Source organism: Manis pentadactyla, chromosome 3, assembly GCF_030020395.1.
Source record: "Manis pentadactyla isolate mManPen7 chromosome 3, mManPen7.hap1, whole genome shotgun sequence".
NCBI classification, from domain to species: domain Eukaryota; kingdom Metazoa; phylum Chordata; class Mammalia; order Pholidota; family Manidae; genus Manis; species Manis pentadactyla.
Genome location: NC_080021.1, coordinates 135,955,733 through 135,978,242, shown reverse-complemented (window position 1 = coordinate 135,978,242; position 22,510 = coordinate 135,955,733). Strand labels below are relative to the sequence as shown.

The window sequence follows — 22,510 nt, the reverse complement described above, 5'->3', positions numbered from 1 at the left end:
TGCTTTTGTTTCCCTTGCCTGAGGAGATATGTTCATGAAGACGTCACTCATGTTTATGTCCAAGAGATTTTTGCCTATGTTTTTTTCTAAGAGTTTTATGGTTTCATGACTTACATTCAGGTCTTTGATCCATTTCGAATTTACTTTCATGTATGGGGTTAGACAGTGATCCAGTTTCATTCTCTTATATGTAGCTGTCCAGTTTTGCCAGCACCATCTGTTGAAGAGACTGTCATTTCCTCATTGTATGTCCATGGCTCCTTTATCATATATTAATTGGCCATATATGTTTGGGTTAATTTTGGAGTCTCTATTCTGTTCCACTGGTCTGTGGCTCTGTTTTTGTGCCAATACCAAATTGTCTTGATTACTGTGGCTTTGTAGTAGAGCTTGAAGTTGGGGAGCGAGATCCCCCCCACTTTATTCTTCCTTCTCAGGATTACTTTGGCTATTCGGGGTCTTTGGTGGTTCCATATGAATTTTAGAACTATTTGTTCCAGTTCATTAAAGAATGCTCTTGGTATTTTGATAGGGATTGTATTGAATTTGTAGATTGCTTTAGGCAGGATGGCCATTTTGGCAATATTAATTCTTCCTAGCCACGAGCATGGGATGAGTTTCCATTTGTTAGTGTCCTCTTTAATTTCTCTTAAGAGTGTCTTGTAGTTTTCAGGGTATAGGTCTTTCACTTCCTTGGTTAGGTTTATTCCTAGGTATTTTATTCTTTTTGATGCTATTGTGAATGGAATTGTTTTCCTGATTTCTCTTTCTATTAGTTCATTGTTGGTGTATAGGAAAGCCATAGATATCTGTGTGTTAATTTTGTGTCCTGCAACTTTGTTGAATTCCAATATTAGTTCTAGTAGTTTTGGAGTGGAGTCTTTAGGGTTTTTTATGTACAATATCATGTCATCTGCAAATAGTGACAGTTTGACTTCTTCTTTACCAATTCCTTGTATTTCTTTGTTTTGTCTGATTGTCGTGGCTAGGACCTCCAGTACTACGTTGAGTAACAGTGGGGAGAGTGGGCATCCCTGTCTTGTTCCGATCTCAGAGGAAAAGCTTTCAGCCTCTCGCTGTTCAGTATGATGTTAGCTGTGGGTTTTTCATATATGGCCTTTATTATGTTGAGGTACTTGCCCTCTATGCCCATTTTGTTGAGAGTTTTTATCATGAATGGATGTTGAATTTTGTCAAATGCTTTTTCAGCATCTATGGAGATGATCATGTGATTTTTGTCCTTCTTTTTGTTGATGTGGTGGATGATGTTGATGGATTTTCGAATGTTGTACCATCCTTGCATCCCTGGGATGAATCCCACTTAGTCATGGTGTATGATCCTCTTGATGTATTTTTGAATTCGGTTTGCTAATATTTTGTTGAATATTTTTGCATCTACGTTCATCAGGGATATTAGTCTGTAGTTTTCTTGTTTGGTGGGGTCTTTGCCTGGTTTTGGTATTAGGGTGATGTTGGCTTCATAGAATGAGTTTGGGAGTATCCCCTCCTCTTCTATTTTTTGGAAAACTTTAAGGAGAATGAGATTTTTTTCTCCGCAGATTTTTGCCTGGCCTTTTTTGTTTAAAATCCCCACCTTCCACCTTCAGTTTTGCTTTAACAGTTAGAAGTGTTTGTTTTTTTAAATCAGACAGGAGCCTGTGCCCATACGGCAAGCAGGGCACTGTGCAGAATTAACATACCCATGTCATTCCGTGACTTCTTCTATTCCTGCCTCTTCGTGTTTGTGCCTGCTGATGCTGAAGGAAGTCTTATCCATGGAGGTTGCATGGGGCTTTAGAAATTGGCCAAGATTTTAGCTTTTTAGGAGGCTGTTCTCAGGAAGTGCAGCTTGTTTTGGAAGGTCTTAAATATTTCAGATTTACCATCCTTCTTTTTAAGTAGACATATGGGTTTTCTTCATAGAAAAACCACATCATATGTGGCCACTATTCCTAAAGTCAAGAACAGCAGTTTACCTACCAGATTTTTTTTCCTTTTCTTTTGTACCTGCCCTGGAGTAACTTTTTAGGTCCTCTGATACAATCGAACAGTTTTCTTAGGAGCCTATACCAAAAAAAAAAAAGAAAATGTGTAGAAATGGAATATCACCACCTGTTTCCAAAGTTTGTTTCTGAGTTGGAACTATGCCGTCTTTCAGAAAAACTTTTAGGGCACAAATACACCAATTCTCGTGGAAGCAGAAAGTGTACTTTTAATTGGGGCTGTCTTTTTCCTTTCCACCCTCTTTGCAGTAAAGTCACGGAGTTCATCTGGATGGCCCTAAGTCTCTGGCTCTGGGGGACGTGGATTTCATCATTGTGAATATTTACCGAGGCGATGCACGGTGGGCCCACAGAGAGACTTGTTGTGAGTGTGGAGTTAGAGACAGCATTTCTGCTAATGGCAACTGCTGACTAACCTCCCTCACCTTCGGACAGAGTGCCTCTCCCACTTAGGGTCATGCATTGGTCAGCGGTTTTAAGCAGCTTTTTAAAAATTCCCCTTAAGGACATTACAATTAGCATGTATAATGTCGGGGGGCCATGGGGAGCGTTGTGCAACACAGAGAAGACAAGTAGTGATTCTACAGCATCTTACTACGTGGATGGACAGTACTGTAATGGGTTTGTGGGGGGATTTGGTGAGGGGGGGCCCTAGTAAACATAATATTCTTCATGTAATTGTAGATGAACGACAACAAAATAAATAAATTGATTAATTAAAAAGAATTCCCCTTAAATGTTAAGATTTTCTTCCTACAATGAGTCTGTTTCACCATGTATACCAAATAGTTCTGAAACTCAAACCTCTTCTTTCCTGCTAACTAATCTCAGAATCTAATTCAGCTATTAAAAACAGACTGTTTACCCTTTTACCTATGCCACATATTGTACCAATTTTATCGAGGTCTCCAGAAGCCACATTCCTACCCCCGGAGGCTCTAATCTTTGGCCCTATTGCAAACTGATTCTCAGGCACATCTGTCAGGTGCGTGAGCTGTTCTGAACATGGCAGAGTTCCTCAGCTTGGGCCGGTGGCTGGTGTTCAGGCCCAGCACCTCCGGGCCAGTCTGCCTTTGCCTTGCTCCCTTCTGTGATTGATGTAACATTCTCTGTTGAGCACCCCAAATGGCGGGGTTTAGCCTGGACGCTAGTGAACAGAAAGGAATAAATTCCAGCCCTCGGAGATCCCAGTCAGCTGCTGAAGACATACATGGACCAGTTCATTATGACCCAGGGTAAGAAGTGCTGTGGGGGCTTCAGGGTCCTGGGTGCACAGGGAAAGGGTTCGTCAGTCTAGCCCTGAGCCTTCAGGCAGATAGGAAGCACTGAGGGCGTTCAGTAGGGAGTGCCACCCTCAGATTGGAGAGCCATGCTGGGGGACCCCTGGAGGACAGGTGCAGGTGGGGAGAGCTGGAAGGCAGGAGGCCCCTTAGGGACCAATACAGAGGTTCCCTGAGACCTAGAGCTGGAAGCCTGGTGGGGGGTGGAGCCACCACAGAGGGACGCCCCAGACATGCTGCCATTACCACATGGTTGGTTGTTTGAGAAGCTGAGCAGGGGAGTCCAGCATGAGCTGACTGCTCTTCTCTCCACTCAGTTACATGCTGGAAGCGCAAGGGCAGCTGTTCTGTCTCAGGGATCAGTACACAGCGGAGGCTGTGGAAGGGAGTGTCTTTGAAAGCAGAGGAGGGGAGACGAGGAGTTGTGTGGCAGACATCGTCAATGTGATTTCTGTAAGTGCTGATGTTTTATGAGCAAGGGAAGAAAAAGCTGCAAGTGCTTGGAAGGAAATTCAGGTCAGTCCTGGACTCCAGCCTGCCTGCAAACAGAGCGCCTGCCCATCTGATATGAATCAACAGCAGTTCTCCTTCTGCTCATCGATTGTTATGCTCGTACGCATGTTCCTGTATTTGTTTCAGCCACTGCATCCTCCACGGAGCTAGGGGGCACTTGCTGGATAAGGGCTTCCTCAGGGTCTTCATTATCTACCCAAGCACAAATGACTTGTTTCACCAAGAAATAAGTAACCATATGCAGAGCTTTGAGATGCACACTGTATCCATATGTAGAGAGGAAGCTTAAAAACATCAAAACAAATCTGTACAGAATGTGAGCTGCATTCCAGAAAAAGGGCATTTTCCATGTCAGACCCTGAACACTGAAGTTCCCAGTGCTCACGTCCATCTGGTACCTGTGCTTCCAGAGTTCGTTCCATCTGTCATTCAGTTCATGTGAAGGTTGCTGGGGCCATTGCTTTCCTACAGAGGCACTGGTAGAATGTGATGTCAAGAGGCTGAAGCAGGAGCCAAGGGGGATAAAGATGTTTCTCTTGATGCACATAAGTAGCAGATAGGGTTGATAATCAACTCCCCATCCTGTCATTCTGCCCTCAGAAATCAACTGAACAAGCAATATAACACATGCAGTACCATTTTCTCACAAGCCTCCGTCTGTTTGTATGTATTGTAACATCACGAAGAGATGAACATTTGGCTTTAAACTTTCTCAGCTTGAAACACAGTTAATTTTTCTAGCCAGCATTATTTCAGGCTGTCCAACATATTCTGTCCTCTACTGTGACCACATATCTCAGATGGACTGGAGATGGACCCTGAAACTCCGCATTGCCTTGCAGGATGCAGGAGTACAACAAGGGGACTCTCCAGCCAGAGGGTGCAGCCTATTGCCCCAGATACCCCAGAACTTATCAGTGAGGTGGGAGTCCTGCTCGCGGGTACACATCTGGAGTACATGCAGTTGTAGTTCTGTGTATTGTCAGCTCTCTGTATAAAATCAATTTCCATAGTGATCAGACATGCAGAAGAGTAATTTCCTGTAAGTCCTGGGTCCCAGCAAAATGGAAATGCTTCTGCTTGTCTGTTGTGATTATTTAAGCCACATGATCTCAGAGGGGAAGCATTCACCATCGGCTTAGACTCTGAATGTCCTGATTTGAAAGAGCCTGTGTTTACTTTCCCACTGCTGTATATCCAAGTTCAGACCTAAAAATTCACCTGTACTGTCATCTAAGTAATTATGATTGAAACAGCAGAACTATGTATGTTATTTTTTCCCCTGAAACATACAGTCCATTTCTTCCCTGAAAATTAATCATTTTCACATGTTCTCTCATAATTTCCTGGGGAGGTAGATCTGCTTACAGTACCTTAAAAATTTTCTTAGTAGCTGGATTTAATACTGTCATCCTCCTCTCATAGCTTAACATCTTATTCTATGTGGGCAGCCCCCCAACAGCCTCATGCTGATGCTGGGGATCTCAAGACCTGGGTGCTTTCTTTAGCCTTGTCTGGGCTGACTTTGGCCCAGCCTCTTATGCTGCAGTTTCTCCATGTGCTAAAAAGCCTCACAACAATTGACACCCACGTCACAAGGATCTTATGGAAAATGAAGTGACAATGGTTATAAGGTGCTTTGAACCTTTCCAAAGGAAAATGATCTGGAAACACAGGTTCTCTCCATTCCTGGTGAGTGTCTTTTGCTCCTGTTTGCAGCTGAATGATGAACTCTACTGCCCTCACCCTGCCACCCCTCCTGAGGGTCTCTCATCCCTTCAGAACTGTGGCTGAAGGGCAGACAAACAGGGCAACCGTCAGCAGGGAAGATGTGAGCCAGGGGAATCAGCGTTTTGGAGCAAGTGGAGGCTCTCCCACCGTGTGCGCCATAAATCAGGAACCAAAGTGTCCTAACGCCCAAGTTCAGCTCTGAAAGGAAGGTGTGGGCCCTGCAGCCAGGCAACTTTTTGAATCCCAGCTTTTCAGGTACCATCTGTGTGGCCTTGAATGTATCCCGTAGTCTCTCAGAACTTTTATTTGCTCATCTCTAAGATGGGGATGGTGACATTGGTCTTGCACAAATATTGTAAGGTTTAAATGAGATTTCTGTCTGTAGCGTGTGGTACCTAGTGGGTGTTCAATAAACACTAGCTACCTTTCACTCCTTACCACTCCACAGTGGGTAGAGGAGACTTTGTTTTGTGTTTCATGCCACTATGCCATAGTGTGTGTAAATACTACATGCAAAATTTGTCTTAATACTTTGCAATGAAGTAACCTGACTGGTTGTCCAGGTCATAAACTGTAGCACAGATTGTACATAGACATGAACATTCTCTGGAAAGCCAGCCTGCAGAGAGCAGTGGGGCCCGTTGTCTGCACTCCACCTCTCACCCCTCTAAAGGGATCCCCCCAGCACCGCCCTCCCTGTCCGTCCCCAGCATCCCCCACCTTGCCGCTCTTCTCATAGCCTCACGCTTGAATACACTCACAGCCTCCACTGGGATGGCCCTGCTCCAGCCTCTTCCTCAGGCATTCTTCCTTTAGTCCATCCCGGCGGTGCCTTTCTGTAGCCATGCTTCAGAGTCGCGTTGATGTTGCCAGACTCAGGGAAGGACACCACATCTTTCTCCTCACAGTCTGTGTGCCAGCCCAGCTGTCCTTGGCTCTGGGCTTAACTGCCTCTGCTGTCTCTGCCCTGCATGAGCTTTCTTTCCATTTCTGCTGGCCCTGCCTCACTGTTCGGGCCAGCACAACCTTCGTCCAGAGCACAGGTCAAGCTCTGACTCTTTGGAGAAGACCCCTGATGCACTGCCGCATCCCCTCCCAGCTCTCCCCCTGGGCAGCCAGCCCTCCTCCACACAGTCCCACGGCTCTCCGCTCTCCACAAGCCCTGGCAGCATTCTGACTTGAGGGCTGCTGTATGTCCCGGCCAGACCTCCTCGCCCTGGGGGTCTTCTCAGCCTTCCCCAGAGCCTTGCACCCTGTAGGTACCTGGGGTGTTGGCTACATGGAGAGGGGCTGCCTGTTCCTCCATCTGTACTGGTGAGGACTCTGACCTCACTAAATAACATGACAGGGCCCAACTTCCCAGCCCTTCCCCATGCCGCTGCTCAAGCAGTGTCTGTAAGCTAAAATTCTCCAAAGGAAATTTATGTCCACGTCCTCTTACTCCTCCGTGGGGATGCACAACAGCTGTTCACCATGTTTGGTAAAATCACTTGAAAATGGCTGTGAAGTCAGTCCCCAGACTTTCTTCTTCAGGATATTTAATCCCCTTCCCTTGACCTCTGGTGGGCCCAGTGCACCTACGCCTTTGATCTTCACTTCTGCTCTTTTCTAATCCTGAGTTCTCCATCTTCCTCTTAAGTTGTGGCAGGCATAAGAAGGCCTGTTTTCCTAGAATGCCCAGTTCAATAAAGCTTGGTTCAGAGCCAGGCTCTGGCTTTCCCGAGGCCGCTGAGGGGGTGGTGATGGGGGCTTTGGCCCCCCCCAGGCCCGGACGCAGGGTGCCTCTCTGGTCGGAAATGAGGCGCATGAACCAGCCACTTAGACAGCAGTGGAAGGAAGGACAGGGAAGAAAAAGCCAGGCCTGTCCATGAGGGTGGACAGTTCAAGTGCCAGCCGAGCCTCCACAGCCACAGAGCCTGAGGACCCAGGGCAGGAACACGAGCCCCCAAGTGAACGCCAGCCTGGTGCAGCCAGGGCGGGACATCCCATTCGTTCCGAGCAAGCGCCGGCCTTTGCGGAGCATCCTGTCCTCAACAGAAATGACAACATCCGTTTTACCATCCAGCCTCTCACATGCAGTAGAAAATAAAACAGTTTTAAGTCTCCTGGGACATGTCTCTGTAAGTGGCCCCGTCAGTCCCACTTTCCTCCCAGGGCAGATGAGTGAAGGGCATTTTCAGGGCCTCTTCCTGCAGCCGACTGGACAGTTCAAGCTCAAGAGGGTTCTGGGAGAGCGGCCTGCTTTCTCCAGTGGCCCTCAGCCTGCACACAGTCTCACACGCACGCACTTGGGAGCACCTGTGTGCTAACATGTTCTCGGCTCATTGAGCACTTAACCATTGGCACCGAGATTAGTTAGACGGCCACCAAAAGTAGTGGGGTGGCACCTGGCCTGTGATCTGAGGCACAGCCAGTGATTCCACTGAGTCTGGGCACCTGGAGGACCCCAGTGCAGGCAGCATTGGAAGGTGGTCATCTTTCCCACATTCACTTCTGGCCCCTGCCTGGATGTTCCACAGGTGGGCATCATCTTGAAAATGCCTCCAACCTACATTCCCCACTCAGTCCCTCATGCCCTCTGTATGTTTGCTCTGTTTTGAAGTAGCAGCAGTTGCCTCCTTCGCACCCTTTGCTTTTGCCCTGGCAACCTGTGACCTGCTTCTCACTGGAAAGGAAAAGAAGGGGAATGTGGGTCAGCCCTTCTTCTCCAGGCCCACCCACTTCAGCACCTCAACAACGCAGACAGCCTGGCATTTCCACTTTGTTACAACCCCAGGAGGGAGGGAGGAAAGGAATATTATACACACACACATATAACAGTATATAATATATAAAATTCAAAAAGTGCAGAGCTTATCAACTTGGGAGTATCTTACTGGGAAAGGTGATTTTCAAATTATAAAGGAATACTTTTTGTTGAGTTATCAGTGAAGTGTATTTTCATTCATTCAAATAAAAAGTGTCTATGGGGATCCTCTTTTACACCAGGAACTGTCCTCAGGGCAGCAGACTTGGGCCCTGATCTCAGACGGTTTGGATCCATGAAGAGACAGTTCAAAGTCAAGTGACCAAATAAACGGCACTGACAGACTGATGAATGCCTTGGCACAGAGAACAGGGAGCACAGCATGGTGGATACTACACACAGCTTGGAGAGAGCTCGAGGAAGGCCTCTGAGCAGAGACACAAGGCGTGAGCGGGCGTTATCTAGAAGGTTAAAGGGGTTTGCTTTAAACGCCATTAGCCAAGGAAGACAGGAAGACACAACCTAAGGTCTGTTGAACTTAACATATTGGATAATCGTAAATTTAAGGAGTATTCAAATCAGCAGGGTGTGAAACCAAAAGGATTTCATCTAACTTTGCATCAGACCTAATAAGCAATTGCAAAATTTCAAATAAAGCAGAATATGGGCCTGCTTGAAAGCTGAGGCAGTGGGAACCACACGTGTTCCGTGCAGTTGGGCCTCTCTGTGTTCTGATAAGGGCATTAGCCCATTGTCACTGTAAAGTTCGAATCTCATCTTGATGCACTAAGTGCTGTACTGTTCATGTCTCACTTTGCTCCACCACTTCCTGGGAAGCAGTGATGCCGGACGGGTCCTATGAACGTGACCCATCCTTCCTGAAATGGCGTTCCCACCATTCAAAGGCCTTCTCAGGGCACTGACAGCCCCGTTGCAGCATACCTCTCCTTTTTGGATTCCATCGTGCACATACCTGCAGCTAAAGAGCAGCTGGAAGGAGTGTGGCCCGGCTCCCTGCCAACTTGACCTGGGATGGTGTTGCTCTTCTTCCAGAGCATAGTTACTTCTCTGGAAGATCTGTCTGTCATGTGACCAAAGAGAGAGAAACAGTCTGTGTTAAAAGTACCCTGTAACGCTTTAATCTTTTACATTTTGTTGTTTTATCTTTAAAGGCTGGAGTTGTCTGTTGAAAACATCCTCCGAGACTGGCTTGAGAGTTCCGGGATACCACAGGTGCGCCTGAGGTTACCGCGTCAGGGGGTCTGTGGAGAACGGTGAACTTGCTGCTTAGTGCACCAGGCATGACAGTGATTTTTGTGCATGTATATGAAACTATATGTATGTTTATGTAAAGCCATGTAAGTATATATAAAAGGGACCATCTTGCTGCGTTTATCCCTAAGTTAGGAGGTAACGGTCTCCACCCTTCTCAGCCTTGCTGCTGGCCTTCCGAGTGCTGGACCCCAAACTAGGTGTTAGATCAGCTCTTGCAAAGCATGGTGTATATTTTGGGTGGTGTCACCAGGCAACAGTCCAGTGCCTCCAGTGGGCTGAGCAGCTGGCCTCTATCTCTGCTCTTTGGATGCAGCAGACAGGTGAGCTGACCTGCCTGTCCTCTGACCCGTCATAGCCCTAGTTTCTCCATCGTTTCCCAGGTGCGGCTTCCAGGCACCATGTCCTCTGGGTCTGTATCCCTGTCTCTAGCTGTCTTCTCATTTGAATGAGCCATTTAGATTCATTTCTATGTTTTTGGGAGGGTTCTGCCCCTCCTGAAGGTTTTACTACCCCTCCCTTTCAGCCACAGGCAGTTCTGCGGGAGAGGTGGTTCCCACCTATGGCAGCTCCTCTGCAGGAGCCACCCAGCCTGAGCCTGCACCCCCACTCTCCCGCCCTCGGCTTCCCAGAGCCTGAAGGCAGCCCTGAGTGCTGACCTGAGCTAGAGCCTGGGCCCTCGGGAGTCTGAGGGTGGCGCCTGGGTGGGGCTGGCCCAAGGACCCTGCAGGCCTGGAACTTTCTCAACCTGGGCCAGCCCCCAGGGCAGCTGCAGACCCGTAAGAGTGGGCTCCGGTGTCTGGGGGCAGGCCCCCTTGGCTGTGAGGAACTGTGCCCTGGGCCGAAGCAAGTGGCCCCATTAGCCTGCTTGTTTCTGGTTTCATGGCAGGTTACATGAGCTTCCCCTTGGGAGTGTCTGGATGTCAGTGAATGTCTGTGAACCAGGGAATTGAGGAACCGAAGGGGCAGCTCTCAGTACCTCTTCATCCCTCTACCCACATCTTTGTCCTGCTCTGCCACACGGGAAAATGTTGGCTGCCAGTCACCACGAGCTCATCCCTAAAGGAGGCATTGCCTGCAGTTCAGGAATGCATGTCACCTGTTGAAAGTTATTTGGCCCAGTCCTTCTGGGAGCAAAAAATAATAAAGTTCAGGTCCTAAAAAAGCCAAAAAACCAGGGGTGGGTACGGCCGCACACAGTGCTGGAAGGCAGTGCCTTCATCTTGTATGTATTGTAATGAGGTCCTGTGATGTCCAAGACCAGTGGCTTCCGAACTAGGCCGTGCGCTGAGTACAGGAATCTCAGGAAAACAAAGGTAAGGTTTGGCTCCTCCTGAGCAGCCAAGCCTTGCCCTTTTTGCTTTAGGTGGTGGTGAGGAGTTCCCTGGGGCTGTCCGCCTGTGTTCCCAGGCCACTGTTGCAAGGCTCCCAGACATTCTTCGCACGGCCTGGAAGCTGGGGAGAGTTGGGAGCTCAGAGAGCAGAGTCCTGAATTCTCTGGCTTCAAACAAGGCAGCTGTATTCAGTCGGCAGTTAGCCCCGAGGAAAGAGAAAAGAAAGCGTCCTTAATCAAGTGCCCAGAAGCAGGCACACCCCACTTGGCTTGTAGCACGGGGCTGACCTGCTCACTCCCAGGGGGTTGTGCAGTTTCCCCTGAGAGGAGCAGGCTTTGCCCAATGGGAGGCTTTTGCTTTTCACTAATGGGGCAGGGGCATGTGGCAGGGAGAGATTTGCCACCGAGCGGCACATTGTTTCCAAAGGTCTAGCTGCATTAGTGACAGCTTACAGTGCAGACAAGATCTCTGCTATAAACCCATAAACTCTGCTGTCAGCTCAGCCAGGTGCAGTGAGGCCAGCCCTGCTATAAACCAACTTTAAGACCCAACTGGTGTTTCCTTGGGTGCTCAACTGTTCAGCAAGAACAACGGTGATTTAGTAAGACACTGATTTAGTGCACACCTTTCCACCGATGAGTGATCAGATGACATCTTTTCATCTCTTTACGCATTTCCTGCCATTATTTATATGGTTGATGCTGATTTACCTGCTCACAGCCCTTTTCACACTCCAGGAGAGTTCCTTCTCATTTCCACTTCATTCAGGCTCTGCAGCCCTGACCCTCTGGCTGCAGAAGCCTGGTGGTGAATGGGACACCTTGTTCTTTGTCCCCATCATTATAATATAAAGTTACCAGTGTGCTTGGCCTGCGATGACGACCAGGAGCCCTCGAGTCGCTCCGAAGCTCTTTGTTCTCTAAAAATTTCAATCCACCAGCAATTGAAGTCAGCCATGACAAAAGAGTCACGTTCTTCTGGCAAAGTTTTCTTTCCTCAGGCTACAGAGGCTTTTTGTCCCCTCTCAGGAAGGCCTGCCTTGTGGTTGGCCTTGATTTTCCATTTTGGCCACACTGAATGGAAATCATTTTTTAAAAATGAGGAAATAGCTTCAGCAGCAAAAAAAGTAAGCATGAGCCCCAGACAAGTCAAAGAAATTGAATCCAAACCTCTTTCAGGAACTGCCAACCCTATTACCTTTGGCTTTGTAAACAGATTCTGAATTGACGCTACCATCAGTATTATAGATTATTTCCTTTTATGACTTTTTGCTGGTTATTACACATTTATTTTGGAACATAAGAAGTTTGTTATAAGAAAATCAAAATGACCCAGAGATAATTTTTTGGAATAAACCCTTTCATTTTCTGGATGTATGAACAAATAGTTTACCCTTTTCTTTGTCTCCCTTTTGAAAAAAAAAAAATAATTTGTTCTCTGTAGCAAGTTCAAGCAATAGCAAAAGAGAAAACATAAAAGCCGTTGCCCCCTCCAGTATTACTCCCTATAATCTGTACCAGAGATAATCCATGCCTGGTACAACTTGGTATGTGTCCTTCCAGCCCTCTTCTGTGCCACACGGCATGTAGGTGCATATCCTTTTTAAGTAAAATGGAATCTTATTATCCAGACTTAAAGATCTCATTTACAATTATGTCTTAAGCAGTTTCTCATATCCCTTGATAGAATTCAAGAGCAGTAATTTTTAACAGCTGCATAGCTTCCTAACAAATGGCACCATAATTAATTTACTCACACCTCCCCCTTCCCCGCCCTGTCCCCCACTGTTGGAATAGTATATATTATTATTATTATTATTATTTATTTTGGTATCATTAATCTACAGTTACATGAGGAACATTATGTTTACTAGACTTCCTCCATCACCAAGTTCCCCCCACATTCCTCATTGCGTCATTGTCCATCAGTATATATTATTTTTAAGAAAATTGCCCATTCTGCTTATTTGACGGTTCTATAAATAGATTTTGGTTTGTTTTCATGCCTGCCCAAAGCTTTCCCCCACCCTGTCCCCAATGGCCCATATGTACATATATTCCAATCTTCTTTTGAATTGTTCATAAGAAAATACATTAGAAATAACTTTTCCCATCCAGTCTTTCTTCTATTCTTATTTTAGTTGCTACAGAACTCTCTGACTCTTCTCTTTCTTTGGTTTCCTGCCCACATTGCCAAGTCCTGATATCCCTATGTACCTATTTATTAAATTTCTAAATTTATTTCCTGTTGCCACCCCCATTTTTTCCTTATATTTTGCTTAGACTAGTACAGTAGCTAACTGGTCTTTTAGCTGCCAAGCTGTCCACTTTTCATACATCACCACATCAGTACTCAGTGAATCTTCCCAAAATACAGCTCAGATCCATCCTCACCAGGAACTTTTCCCCATTAACAATGTATTTGCAATTAACCCTCTGGCCTGCTCTTTGGGGCTCTCAGCAGAACTGCCCCAAGCACCTTTTTAAACTTGAGCTGCTATCACTACTCCTAGGTTTGTAGCCAGCCACAATTACGAGTCTCCAAGTGTCTGTGGACTTTACCACTAGCCTTCCTTTGTACCTGGCCTTTTCTCTCCTTGGAATGCTTTCCTTTCTCTGCATTTAGTTAATTACTGTGACTGGCTTTATATTGTTACTGTTTGCTATGATGTCTCATACATCCCCTCCCTGACCTGGGAAACAAGGGTTGTGTTTGGCTCATCCTTGTCTTCTTACCTGCTGTGATGTACATAGTAGTTACTCAGGGGTGCGCTGTCCAAAGTGGGAGCCACATGAATTATTAAACACTTGAAAAATATCTAGTGAACCGAAGAGCTGGATTTTTAATTTAATCAAAGTTTAAAATCTAATAATTCAGTTATTGTTTAGAACAACTTGGCTATGTGAATGAATCTACTTTTTCAACAGGAAATTTTATGAAATCTAAATAAAGACTAAGTATTTCTGATAAAAATTTAGCATCCAAATTGAGATGGACTCTCACATCAGATTTAGAACATATAGTACAAAATAAACAAAGGCAAAGTATCTTAATGGTTTTTGAGATATTGGTTATATGTTGAAATGGTAATATTTTGATACATCATAACCCAACATATAGACCCAAGAAAATATACTTTTAAAATTTCCTTTAGCTGGTACATCTTACTTTTCAAATGTGACAAGTAGAAAAGCTTAAATGACAACTGTGGCCTGAGTATATACCTGTTGGACAGGGCTGCTCTAAAGCTATCAGGAGGGTCAAAATCTGAGTGGATAATTCCTGAAAGCCCCACGCTGAATAGGCATAACTGGAGTCATCTGTGTGTATGTTAGATGTGTGGATGAAGGCAGGGCTGGCCCCTCTGACACCCCAGTCCCTGGACAGCACCACGGTGACAGTCCGTGGGCAGTAGGGCTTGTTCTCATCAGGCATTCAGAAGGGCACCACCAGCTCATTACCGCCTCACCAAAGCTCTTGTTCAGCCTCCAGGTGACCTGTGCCCTGAGGTGCCAACATGTAAGTGATTGTGTGCCTTCCAGCACCTCGGCTTCCAGGGGAGTGCTCAGCAGATGCCGAGGGGCAGCAGGCAGCAGAGAGATGGGGAGGGCAGGTGACAGGCCATGGGGTGTCACAGGAAAGGCAGGAATCGGCTCGGGCTCTCAGACCTGCCCCTGATCCCAGAACTTAGAGCAGCTGGTATGGTACCATCTTGGAAAATGCCGCTTCTTTCCAAGAAAAAACCTGCGAGTCACCAAAGGCCACACATAGCAAATGATGGAAAGGAAGTCTGGAGGGGAAAATGCTACAGGCAGAGGACTAAGGAAACTCACTAAGACACGGTGCTAGGGACTGTGTGTCATTGGAGCTATGGTGTGTTTTGAGCACAGAGAAAGCCAGGTGATGTTTTAGGGACTAACTTGTAAGCTTCTGTTAACACAGGTGATGTAATATTACCAACACCGTTTTAATGCCCATTAAGGTCCTCAGACTCAGTGTGTCTATAAGAATTCTACATTTAATGGTCATTCTAGAAAACTAAGACTGACTGTTTTGCAAATTCCAGAGGAATTATATGTTTCAAACTATGTGCTATGAGATCCTTGGTTCTGTTATGCCAACAAGAGCAGTTGCCATAATGTGGTGCTCTTTGGGCCCCTAATAATTTTGCTGTCATTTTTGTCTAGCAGCTCAGCTCACAGTTTCTAAGTGACTAAACATCTTGTCAGGGGTCTGGAGACACATGTTCACTAAATTCTCTGGACCCACCTGGGAGGGTGAGTCACTAGGTCGCTCCTCCTCCGTACAGATCGCGACCTTCCCCGCAAATCCTGCAAAGTGGTGCACTGTCTGGCAGTAACAGGAGACAGGGAGGGATTTGCTTAAAAATCCTTCATTTTTAGCCTAATTTCCTCTATTTTTGGCATCTGTGCCTTTATGCTCATATTAGCCTAGGCTGCTGTAAACAAAGCCACACTGGGGGGCTTAAACAACAGGCATGTATTGTCATTGTTCTGGAGGCTGGAAGTCCACGATCAGGGTGTGGGCAGGCGTGGCCTCTCCCGGGGCCCATCTCCTTGGCTTGCAGACAGCCGTGTCCTCTCACTGTGTCCTCACATGGTTTCTGTCCTGTATGCATGGAGATCCCTGTCCTAAACTTGTCTTATAAGGACACCAGTCAGATTGGATTAGGGCCCACCCATTTGATCTCAGTTTACCTTCATCATCTCCTTAAAGGCCTTATATCCAATACAGTCATATTCTGAGGTATGGGAGTTAGGACTTCAAGATGTGAATTTGGGGGGAACAAATTCAGCTCATAACAATGCTTTTTCCCAATATTTCTCTGATTAGTTCCACATTTGCTGTGAATCCCTTAAAATGGCCAATAAAAATCACTCAAGTCAACCTTGCTATATTTATTCTTCTTTGGATGAATATGCTTTGAGTATAATTTTGGAGGTCCCAAATGACATTAGTATTTAGCCCACAAAAATTAAGTCTCTGGAGGAATGAGGGAGAAGGAGGTGTGGGAAGAACAGTCCATTCTTCCAGAAAATAGAAGCTAATGAGGGTCTGCACTGGGCCTTGTGTGGTACCAGGGGCATCAGATTTGACACTGTGCAGACATACTGACTTTACAGCATAAAGCACCGTGATGAGACAGGGCCTGGTCCCTCTGGTGCCTCAGGAGAAAGCTGTGTGTCCTTCTTTCATCCAAACCCTGATTTCCGGAATTTGAATCTCACTCATGATAGTCTAAGATGAGACTCCATTGAATAATGATCAAAGGTGTCGTTTCTGTTCTCTTCAAGATTTCTTTTGTAACCGTGTCAGAGTTTAGTAGTGTCCCAGACCAGATGGGTGAGATTTGCAAGAGGAAGCTTCTTCCAGGATCTGAAATAATACCTCTCAGTCTAGCGCCTTCCCTCCCTGCCCCTTCCCTTCCTCCCATGAAGAGGGCCGGTCCATCTCTCCATAATGAGCAACTGAGCATGACTCAGACGAGAGAGTCATGGGCCTTGCCCTCCCCATGCTTACAAATTCATTAGGGACAGTAGGTGCAGAGTAAACTGGCCTAAGGCAGTAAGTGGTGGAAAATGAACAAATAACCTTTTGAGTTTGGAAGGAAGAGGTCATTTCCCATACATGGAAGCAGGTTGAGGTACCATTTGAAGCCACTCTTGAAGGATAGGTATGGAAGGAGGCCATTTCAGATGGAAGTGGCACAGCCACCATATGGTGGTAGAAAACTGAGCATTCATGTCTGTGCATTTGGATAGAGACACATCTCCATGGTGGGCTGGGGGCTGACATATCAGTTTGTCATAGTGGGATTAAGGGTCAGCAGGTAGTGCCCAGGACAGAGCTATGGAGGAGGCTTCTGCTCCCAAGCTCCATCTCCCCCACCCCCACTCTAAGCAAGGCCATTCTGCCCCTGGATAGTAGAAGAGTGAATGTAGTTTTTCTTTAAATTTTGGTATTGTTCATCTACAATTACATGAGCAACATTATGTTTACTAGACTCCCCCCATCACCAAGTCCCCCCAACATACCCCATTACAGTCACTGTCCTTCAGCGTAGTAAGATGCTATAAAATCACTACTTGTCTTACCTGTGTTGTATAGCTCTCCCCGTGCCCACACCCTACATTATGTGTGCTAATAGTAATGCCCCTTTTCCCCTTCTCCCTCCCTTCCCACCCATCCTCCCCAGTCCCTTTCCCTTTGGTAACTGTTAGTCCATTCTTGGGTTCTGTGAGTATGCTGTTTTGTTCCTTCAGTTTTTTTCTTTGTTCTTATACTTCACAGATGGATGAAATCACTTGATACTTGTCTTTCTCCGCCTGGCTTATTTCACTGAGCATAATACCCTCTAGCTCCATCCATGTTGTTGCAAATGGTAGGATTTATTTTCTTCTTATGGCTGAATAATATTCTATTGTTTATATGTACCACCTCTTTATCCATTCATCATGTGATGGACACATAGGTTGCTTCCATTTCTTGGCTATTGTAAATAGTGCTGCGATAAACATAGCGGTGCATATGTCTTTCTCAAACTGGGCTCCTGTATTCTTAGGGTAAATTCCTAGGAGTGGAATTCCTGGGTCAAATGGTATTTCTATTTTGAGTTTTTTGAGGAACCTCCATACTGCTTTCCACAATGGTTGAACTAATTTACATTCCTACCAGCAGTGTAGGAGGGTTCCCCTTTCTCCACAACCTCGCCAACATTTGTTGTTGTTTGTCTTTTGGATGGTGGTGATCCTTACTGGTGTGAGGTGATATCTCATTGTGGTTTTAATTTGCATTTCTCTGATAACTAGCGATGTGGAGCATCTTTTCATGTGTCTGTTGGCCATCTGAATTTCTTCTTTGGAGAAGTGTCTGTTCAGATCCTCTGTCCATTTTTTAATTGGACATTTTGCTTTTTGTTTGTTAAGGTGCGTGAGCTCTTTATATATTTTGGATGTCAACCCTTTATTGGATCTGTCATTTACGAATATATTCTCCCATACTGTAGGATGCCTTTTTGTTTTATTGGTGGTGTCCTTTGCTATACAGAAGCTTTTCAGCTTGATGTAGTCCCACTTGTTCATTTTTGCTTTTATTTCCCTTGCCCGGGGAGATATGTTCATGAAGAAGTTGCTCATGTTTATGTCCAAGAGATTTTTGCCTATGTTTTTTTCTAAGAGTTTTATGGTTTCATGACTTACATTCAGGTCTTTGATCCATTTCGAATTTACTTTTGTGTATGGGGTTAGACAATGATCCAGTTTCATTCTCTTGTATGTAGCTGTCCAGTTTTAACACCAGCTGTTGAAGAGGCTGTCATTTCCCCATTGTACATCCATGGCTCCTTTATCATATATTAATTGACCATATATGTTTGGGTTAATATCTGGACTCTATATTCTGTTCCACTGGTCTGTGGGTCTGTTCTTGTGCCAGTACCAAATTGTCTTGATTACTGTGGCTTTGTAGTAGAGCTTGAAGTTGGGAAGCAAGATCCCCCCCATTTTATTCTTCCTTCTCAGGATTGCTTTGGCTATTCAGGGTCTTTTGTGGTTTCATATGAGTTATAAAATTATTTGTTCCAGTTTGTTGAAAAATGCTATTAGTATTTTGAAAGGGATTGCATTGAATCTGTAGATTGCTTTAGGCAGGATGGTCATTTTGACAATATTAATTCTTCCTAGCCAAGGGCATGGGATGAGTTTCCATTTGTTAGTGTCCTCTTTAATTTCTCTTAAGAGTGTCTTATAGTTTTCAGGGTATAGGTCTTTCACTTCCTTGGTTAGGGTTATTCCTAGGTATTTTATTCTTTTTGATGTAACTGTGAATGGAATTGTTTTCTTGATTTCTCTTTCTGCTAGCTCATTGTTAGTATATAGGAAAGCAAGAGATTTCTGTGTGTTAATTTTGTATCCTGCAACTTTGCTGAATTCTGATATTAGTTCTAGTAGTTTTGCAGTGGAGTCTTTAGGGTTTTTTATGTAAAATATCATGTCATCTCCAAATAGTGACAGTTTGACTTCTTTACCAATTTGGATGCCTTTTATTTCTTTGTGTTGTCTGATTGCTGTGGCTAGGACCTCCAGTACTATGTTGAATAACAGTGGGGAGAGTGGGCATCCCTGTCTTATTCCCTATCTTAGAGAAAAAGCTTTCAGCTTCTCGCTGTTCAGTATGATGTTGGCTGTGGGTTTATCATATATGGCCTTTATTATGTTGAGGTACTTGCCCTCTATACCCATTTTGTTGAGAGTTTTTATCATGAATGGATGTTGAATTTTGTTGAATGCTTTTTCAGCATCTATGGAGATGATCGTGCAATTTTTGTCCTTCTTTTTGTTGAAGTGGTGGATGATGTTGATGGACTTTCGAATGTTGTACCATCCTTGCATCCCTGAGATGAAACCCATTTCATCATGGTGTATGATCCTTTTGATGTATTTTTGAATTCAGTTTGCTAATATTTTGTTGAGTATTTCTGCATCTACGTTCATCAGGGATATTGGTCTATAATTTTCTTTTTTGGTGGGGTCTTTGCCTAGTTTTGGTTTTAGAGTGATATTGACTTCATAGAATGAGTTTGGAAGTATTCCCTCCTCTTCTATTTTTTGGAAAACTTTAAGGAGAATGGGTATTATTTCTCCTCTAAATGTCTGATAAAATTCAGCAGTGAATCCATCTGACCTGGAGGTTTTGTTCTTGGGTAGTTTTTTGATTACCGCTTCAATTTCGTTGCTGGTAATTAGTCTGTTTAGATTTTCTGTTTCTTCCTCAGTCAGTCTTAGAAGGTTGTATTTTTCTAGGACGTTGTCCATTTCTTCTAGGTTTTCCAGCTTATTAGTATATAGATTTTCATAGTGTTCTCTAATAATTCTTTGTATTTCTGTGGGGTCCATCAGATTTTTCCTTTCTCAGTTCTGATTCTGTTGATGTGTGTAGATTCTCTTTTTCTCTTAATAAGTCTGGCTACGGGCTTATCTATTTGGTTTATTTTCTCAAAGAACCAGCTCTTGGTTTCATTGATTTTTTTCTATTGTTTTATTCTTCTCAATTTTATTTATTTCTTCTCTCTTCTTTATTATGTCCCTCCTTCTGCTGACTGTGGGCCTCATTTGTTCTTCTTTTTCCAGTGTCAATAATTGTGACTTTAGACTATTCATTTGGGATTGTTCTTCCTTCTTTAAATAGGCCTGGATTGCTATATACTTTCCTCTTAGAACTGCCTTTGCTGTGTCCTGCAGAAGTTGGGCCTTTGTGCTGTTGTTGTCATTGGTCTTCCTGTATTGCTTGATCTCTATTTTAATTTGGTCGTTGATCCATTGATTATTTAGGAACGTGTTGTTAAGCCTCCATGTGTTTTTGAGCTTTTTAGTTTTCTTGGTACAATTTATTTCTAGTTTTATGCCTTTGTGGTCTCAGAAGTTGGTTGGTAGAATTTCAATCTTTTTGAATTTACTGAGGCTCTTTTTGTGACCTAGTATGTGGTCTATTCTGGAAAATGTTCCATGTGCCCTTGAGAAGAATATGTATCCTGCTGCTTTTGGGTGTAGAGTTCTGTAGATGCCTGTTAGGTCCATCTGTTCTAGTGTGTTGTTCAGTGCCTCTGTGTCTTTACTTATTTTCTGTCTGGTGGATCTGTCCTTTTGAGTGAGTGGTGTGTTGAAGTCTCCTCGAATGAATGCATTGCATTGTATTTTCTTCTTTAATTCTGTTTGTATGTGTTTCATATATGTTGGTGCTCCTGTATTGGGTGCATATGTATTTATAATGGTTATATCCTCTTGTTGGACTGACCCATTTATCATTATGTGATGTCCTTCTTTATGTCTTTTTACTTTGTTTTGAAGTCTATTTTGTCTGATACAAGTACTGCAACACCTGCTTTTTTCTCCCTATTGTTTGCATGAAATATCTTTTTCCATCCATTGACTTTTAGTCTGTGTATGTCTTTGGGTTTGAGGTGAGTCTCTTGTAAGCAGCATATAGATGGGTCGTGCTTTTTTATCCATTCTATTATTCTATGTCTTTTGATTGGTGCATTCAGTCCATTTACATTTAGGGTGATTTTAAAAAAGAAATGTACTTTTTGCCATTGCAGGATTTAGTTTTGTGGTTACCAAAGGTTCAAGGGTAGCTTCTTTACTATCTAACCATCTAACTTAACTCACTTATTAAGCTATTATAAACACCGTGTGATGATTCTTTATTTCTCTCCCTTCTTATTCCTCCTCCTCCATTCTTTATATGTTAGGTCTTTTATTCTGTACTCCTCTGTGTTTCCTTTGACTGCTTTTGTGAATAGTTGATTTTATTTTTTGCCTTTAGTTGGTATTTCGTTGGTCTGCTTTCTTTGGTGTGATTTTATTTTCTCTGGTGACATCTGTTTAGCCTTAGGAGTGGTTCCATCTAGAGCAGTCCCTCTAAAATACCCTATAGAGGTGGTTTGTGGGAGGCAAATTCCTTCAACTTTTGCTTGTCTGGAAATTGTTTAATCCCTCCTTCATATTTAAATGATAATCATGCTGGAGACAGTATTCTTGGTTCAAGGCCCTTCTGTTTCATTGCATTAAATATATCACGTCATCTTCTTCTGGCCTGTAAGGTTTCTATTGTGAAGTCTGATAATAGCCTGATGGGTTTTCCTTTGTAGGTTATCTTTTTTCTCTCTCAGTCTGCCTTTAATACTCTGTCCTTGTCCTTGATCTTTGCCATTTTAATTATTATATGTCTTGGTGTTGTCCTCCTTGGGTCCCTTGTGTTGGGAGATCTGTGAGCTTCCATGGTCTGAGAGACTATTTCCTCCTCCATTTGGGGAAGTTTTCAGCAATCATTTCTTCAAAGACACTTTATATCCCTTCTTCTCTCTTCTTCTTCTGGTACTCCTATAATACAAATATTGTTCCATTTGGATTGGTCACACAGTTCTCTTAATATTCTTTCATTCCTGGAGATCCTTTTATCTCTCTCTGCCTCAGCTTCTCTGTATTCCCATTTTCTGATTTCTATTCCATTAACAGTCTCTTGTGTCTCATCCTGTCTGCTCTTAAGTCCTTCCAGAGATTGTTTCATTTCTGTAATCTCTCTCCTGACATCATCCCTTAGCTCTTGCATATTTCTCTTCAGGTCCATCAGCATGGTTATGAACTTCATTTTGAATTCTTTTTCGGGAAGAGATTGGTTATATCTGTCTCCCCAGGTCCTCTCTCAGGGGCTGTCCGGGTTATTCTCGACTGGACCAAATTCTTCTGCCTTTTCATGGTAGTCACAGGCATATGGCACATGTGTCAGCTGGGAGAACAAAGTCCCTTCCTGCTTGTGCTGGTCGCCTTGCCCTTCTCCGCTGCCTGTGCCAGTTACCTGCACACTGGGAGCAGCATCGGAGTTAATCCTCTGAGCTGCCGTGGGCGGAGCAGCCCTCAGGGGATCCCAGATCCCTGTGCGGAGTGGCAGGCATGCCAGGTGTGCTCTCCTGCAAGAACGGCGCCCCTTCGCACCTTGCCCCGGCTTCCTCTGTGCCAGGCAGCTGCGCACTGGTGGCGGCCTTTAGGTCTGGCCCGAGCAGCTGCGTGCTGGGAGGAGGCTCTGGGCAGTTGCTGTGGGCAGGGCCACTCT

At 44.6% G+C, this 22,510-nt stretch overlaps 1 protein-coding gene across 16 annotated transcripts in view; it reads left to right on the top strand.

Annotated features, from left to right (window-relative positions):
• The window catches only part of AOPEP (aminopeptidase O (putative)), a 375,534-nt gene that overhangs the window by 248,876 nt on the left and 104,148 nt on the right, over nucleotides 1–22,510 (top strand). For 13 of the 16 annotated variants that reach the window (XR_008996479.1, XM_036904363.2, XM_036904360.2 and 10 more), the window contains one exon: nucleotides 9,446–9,506. Coding sequence is in view for 15 of the 16 variants with exons in the window: in XM_036904363.2 (XP_036760258.2) it covers nucleotides 9,446–9,506 (61 nt within the window). In the remaining variant the exon portion in view is untranslated. The other 3 variants (XM_036904366.2, XM_057498501.1, XM_057498502.1) reach the window with 3 other exon arrangements.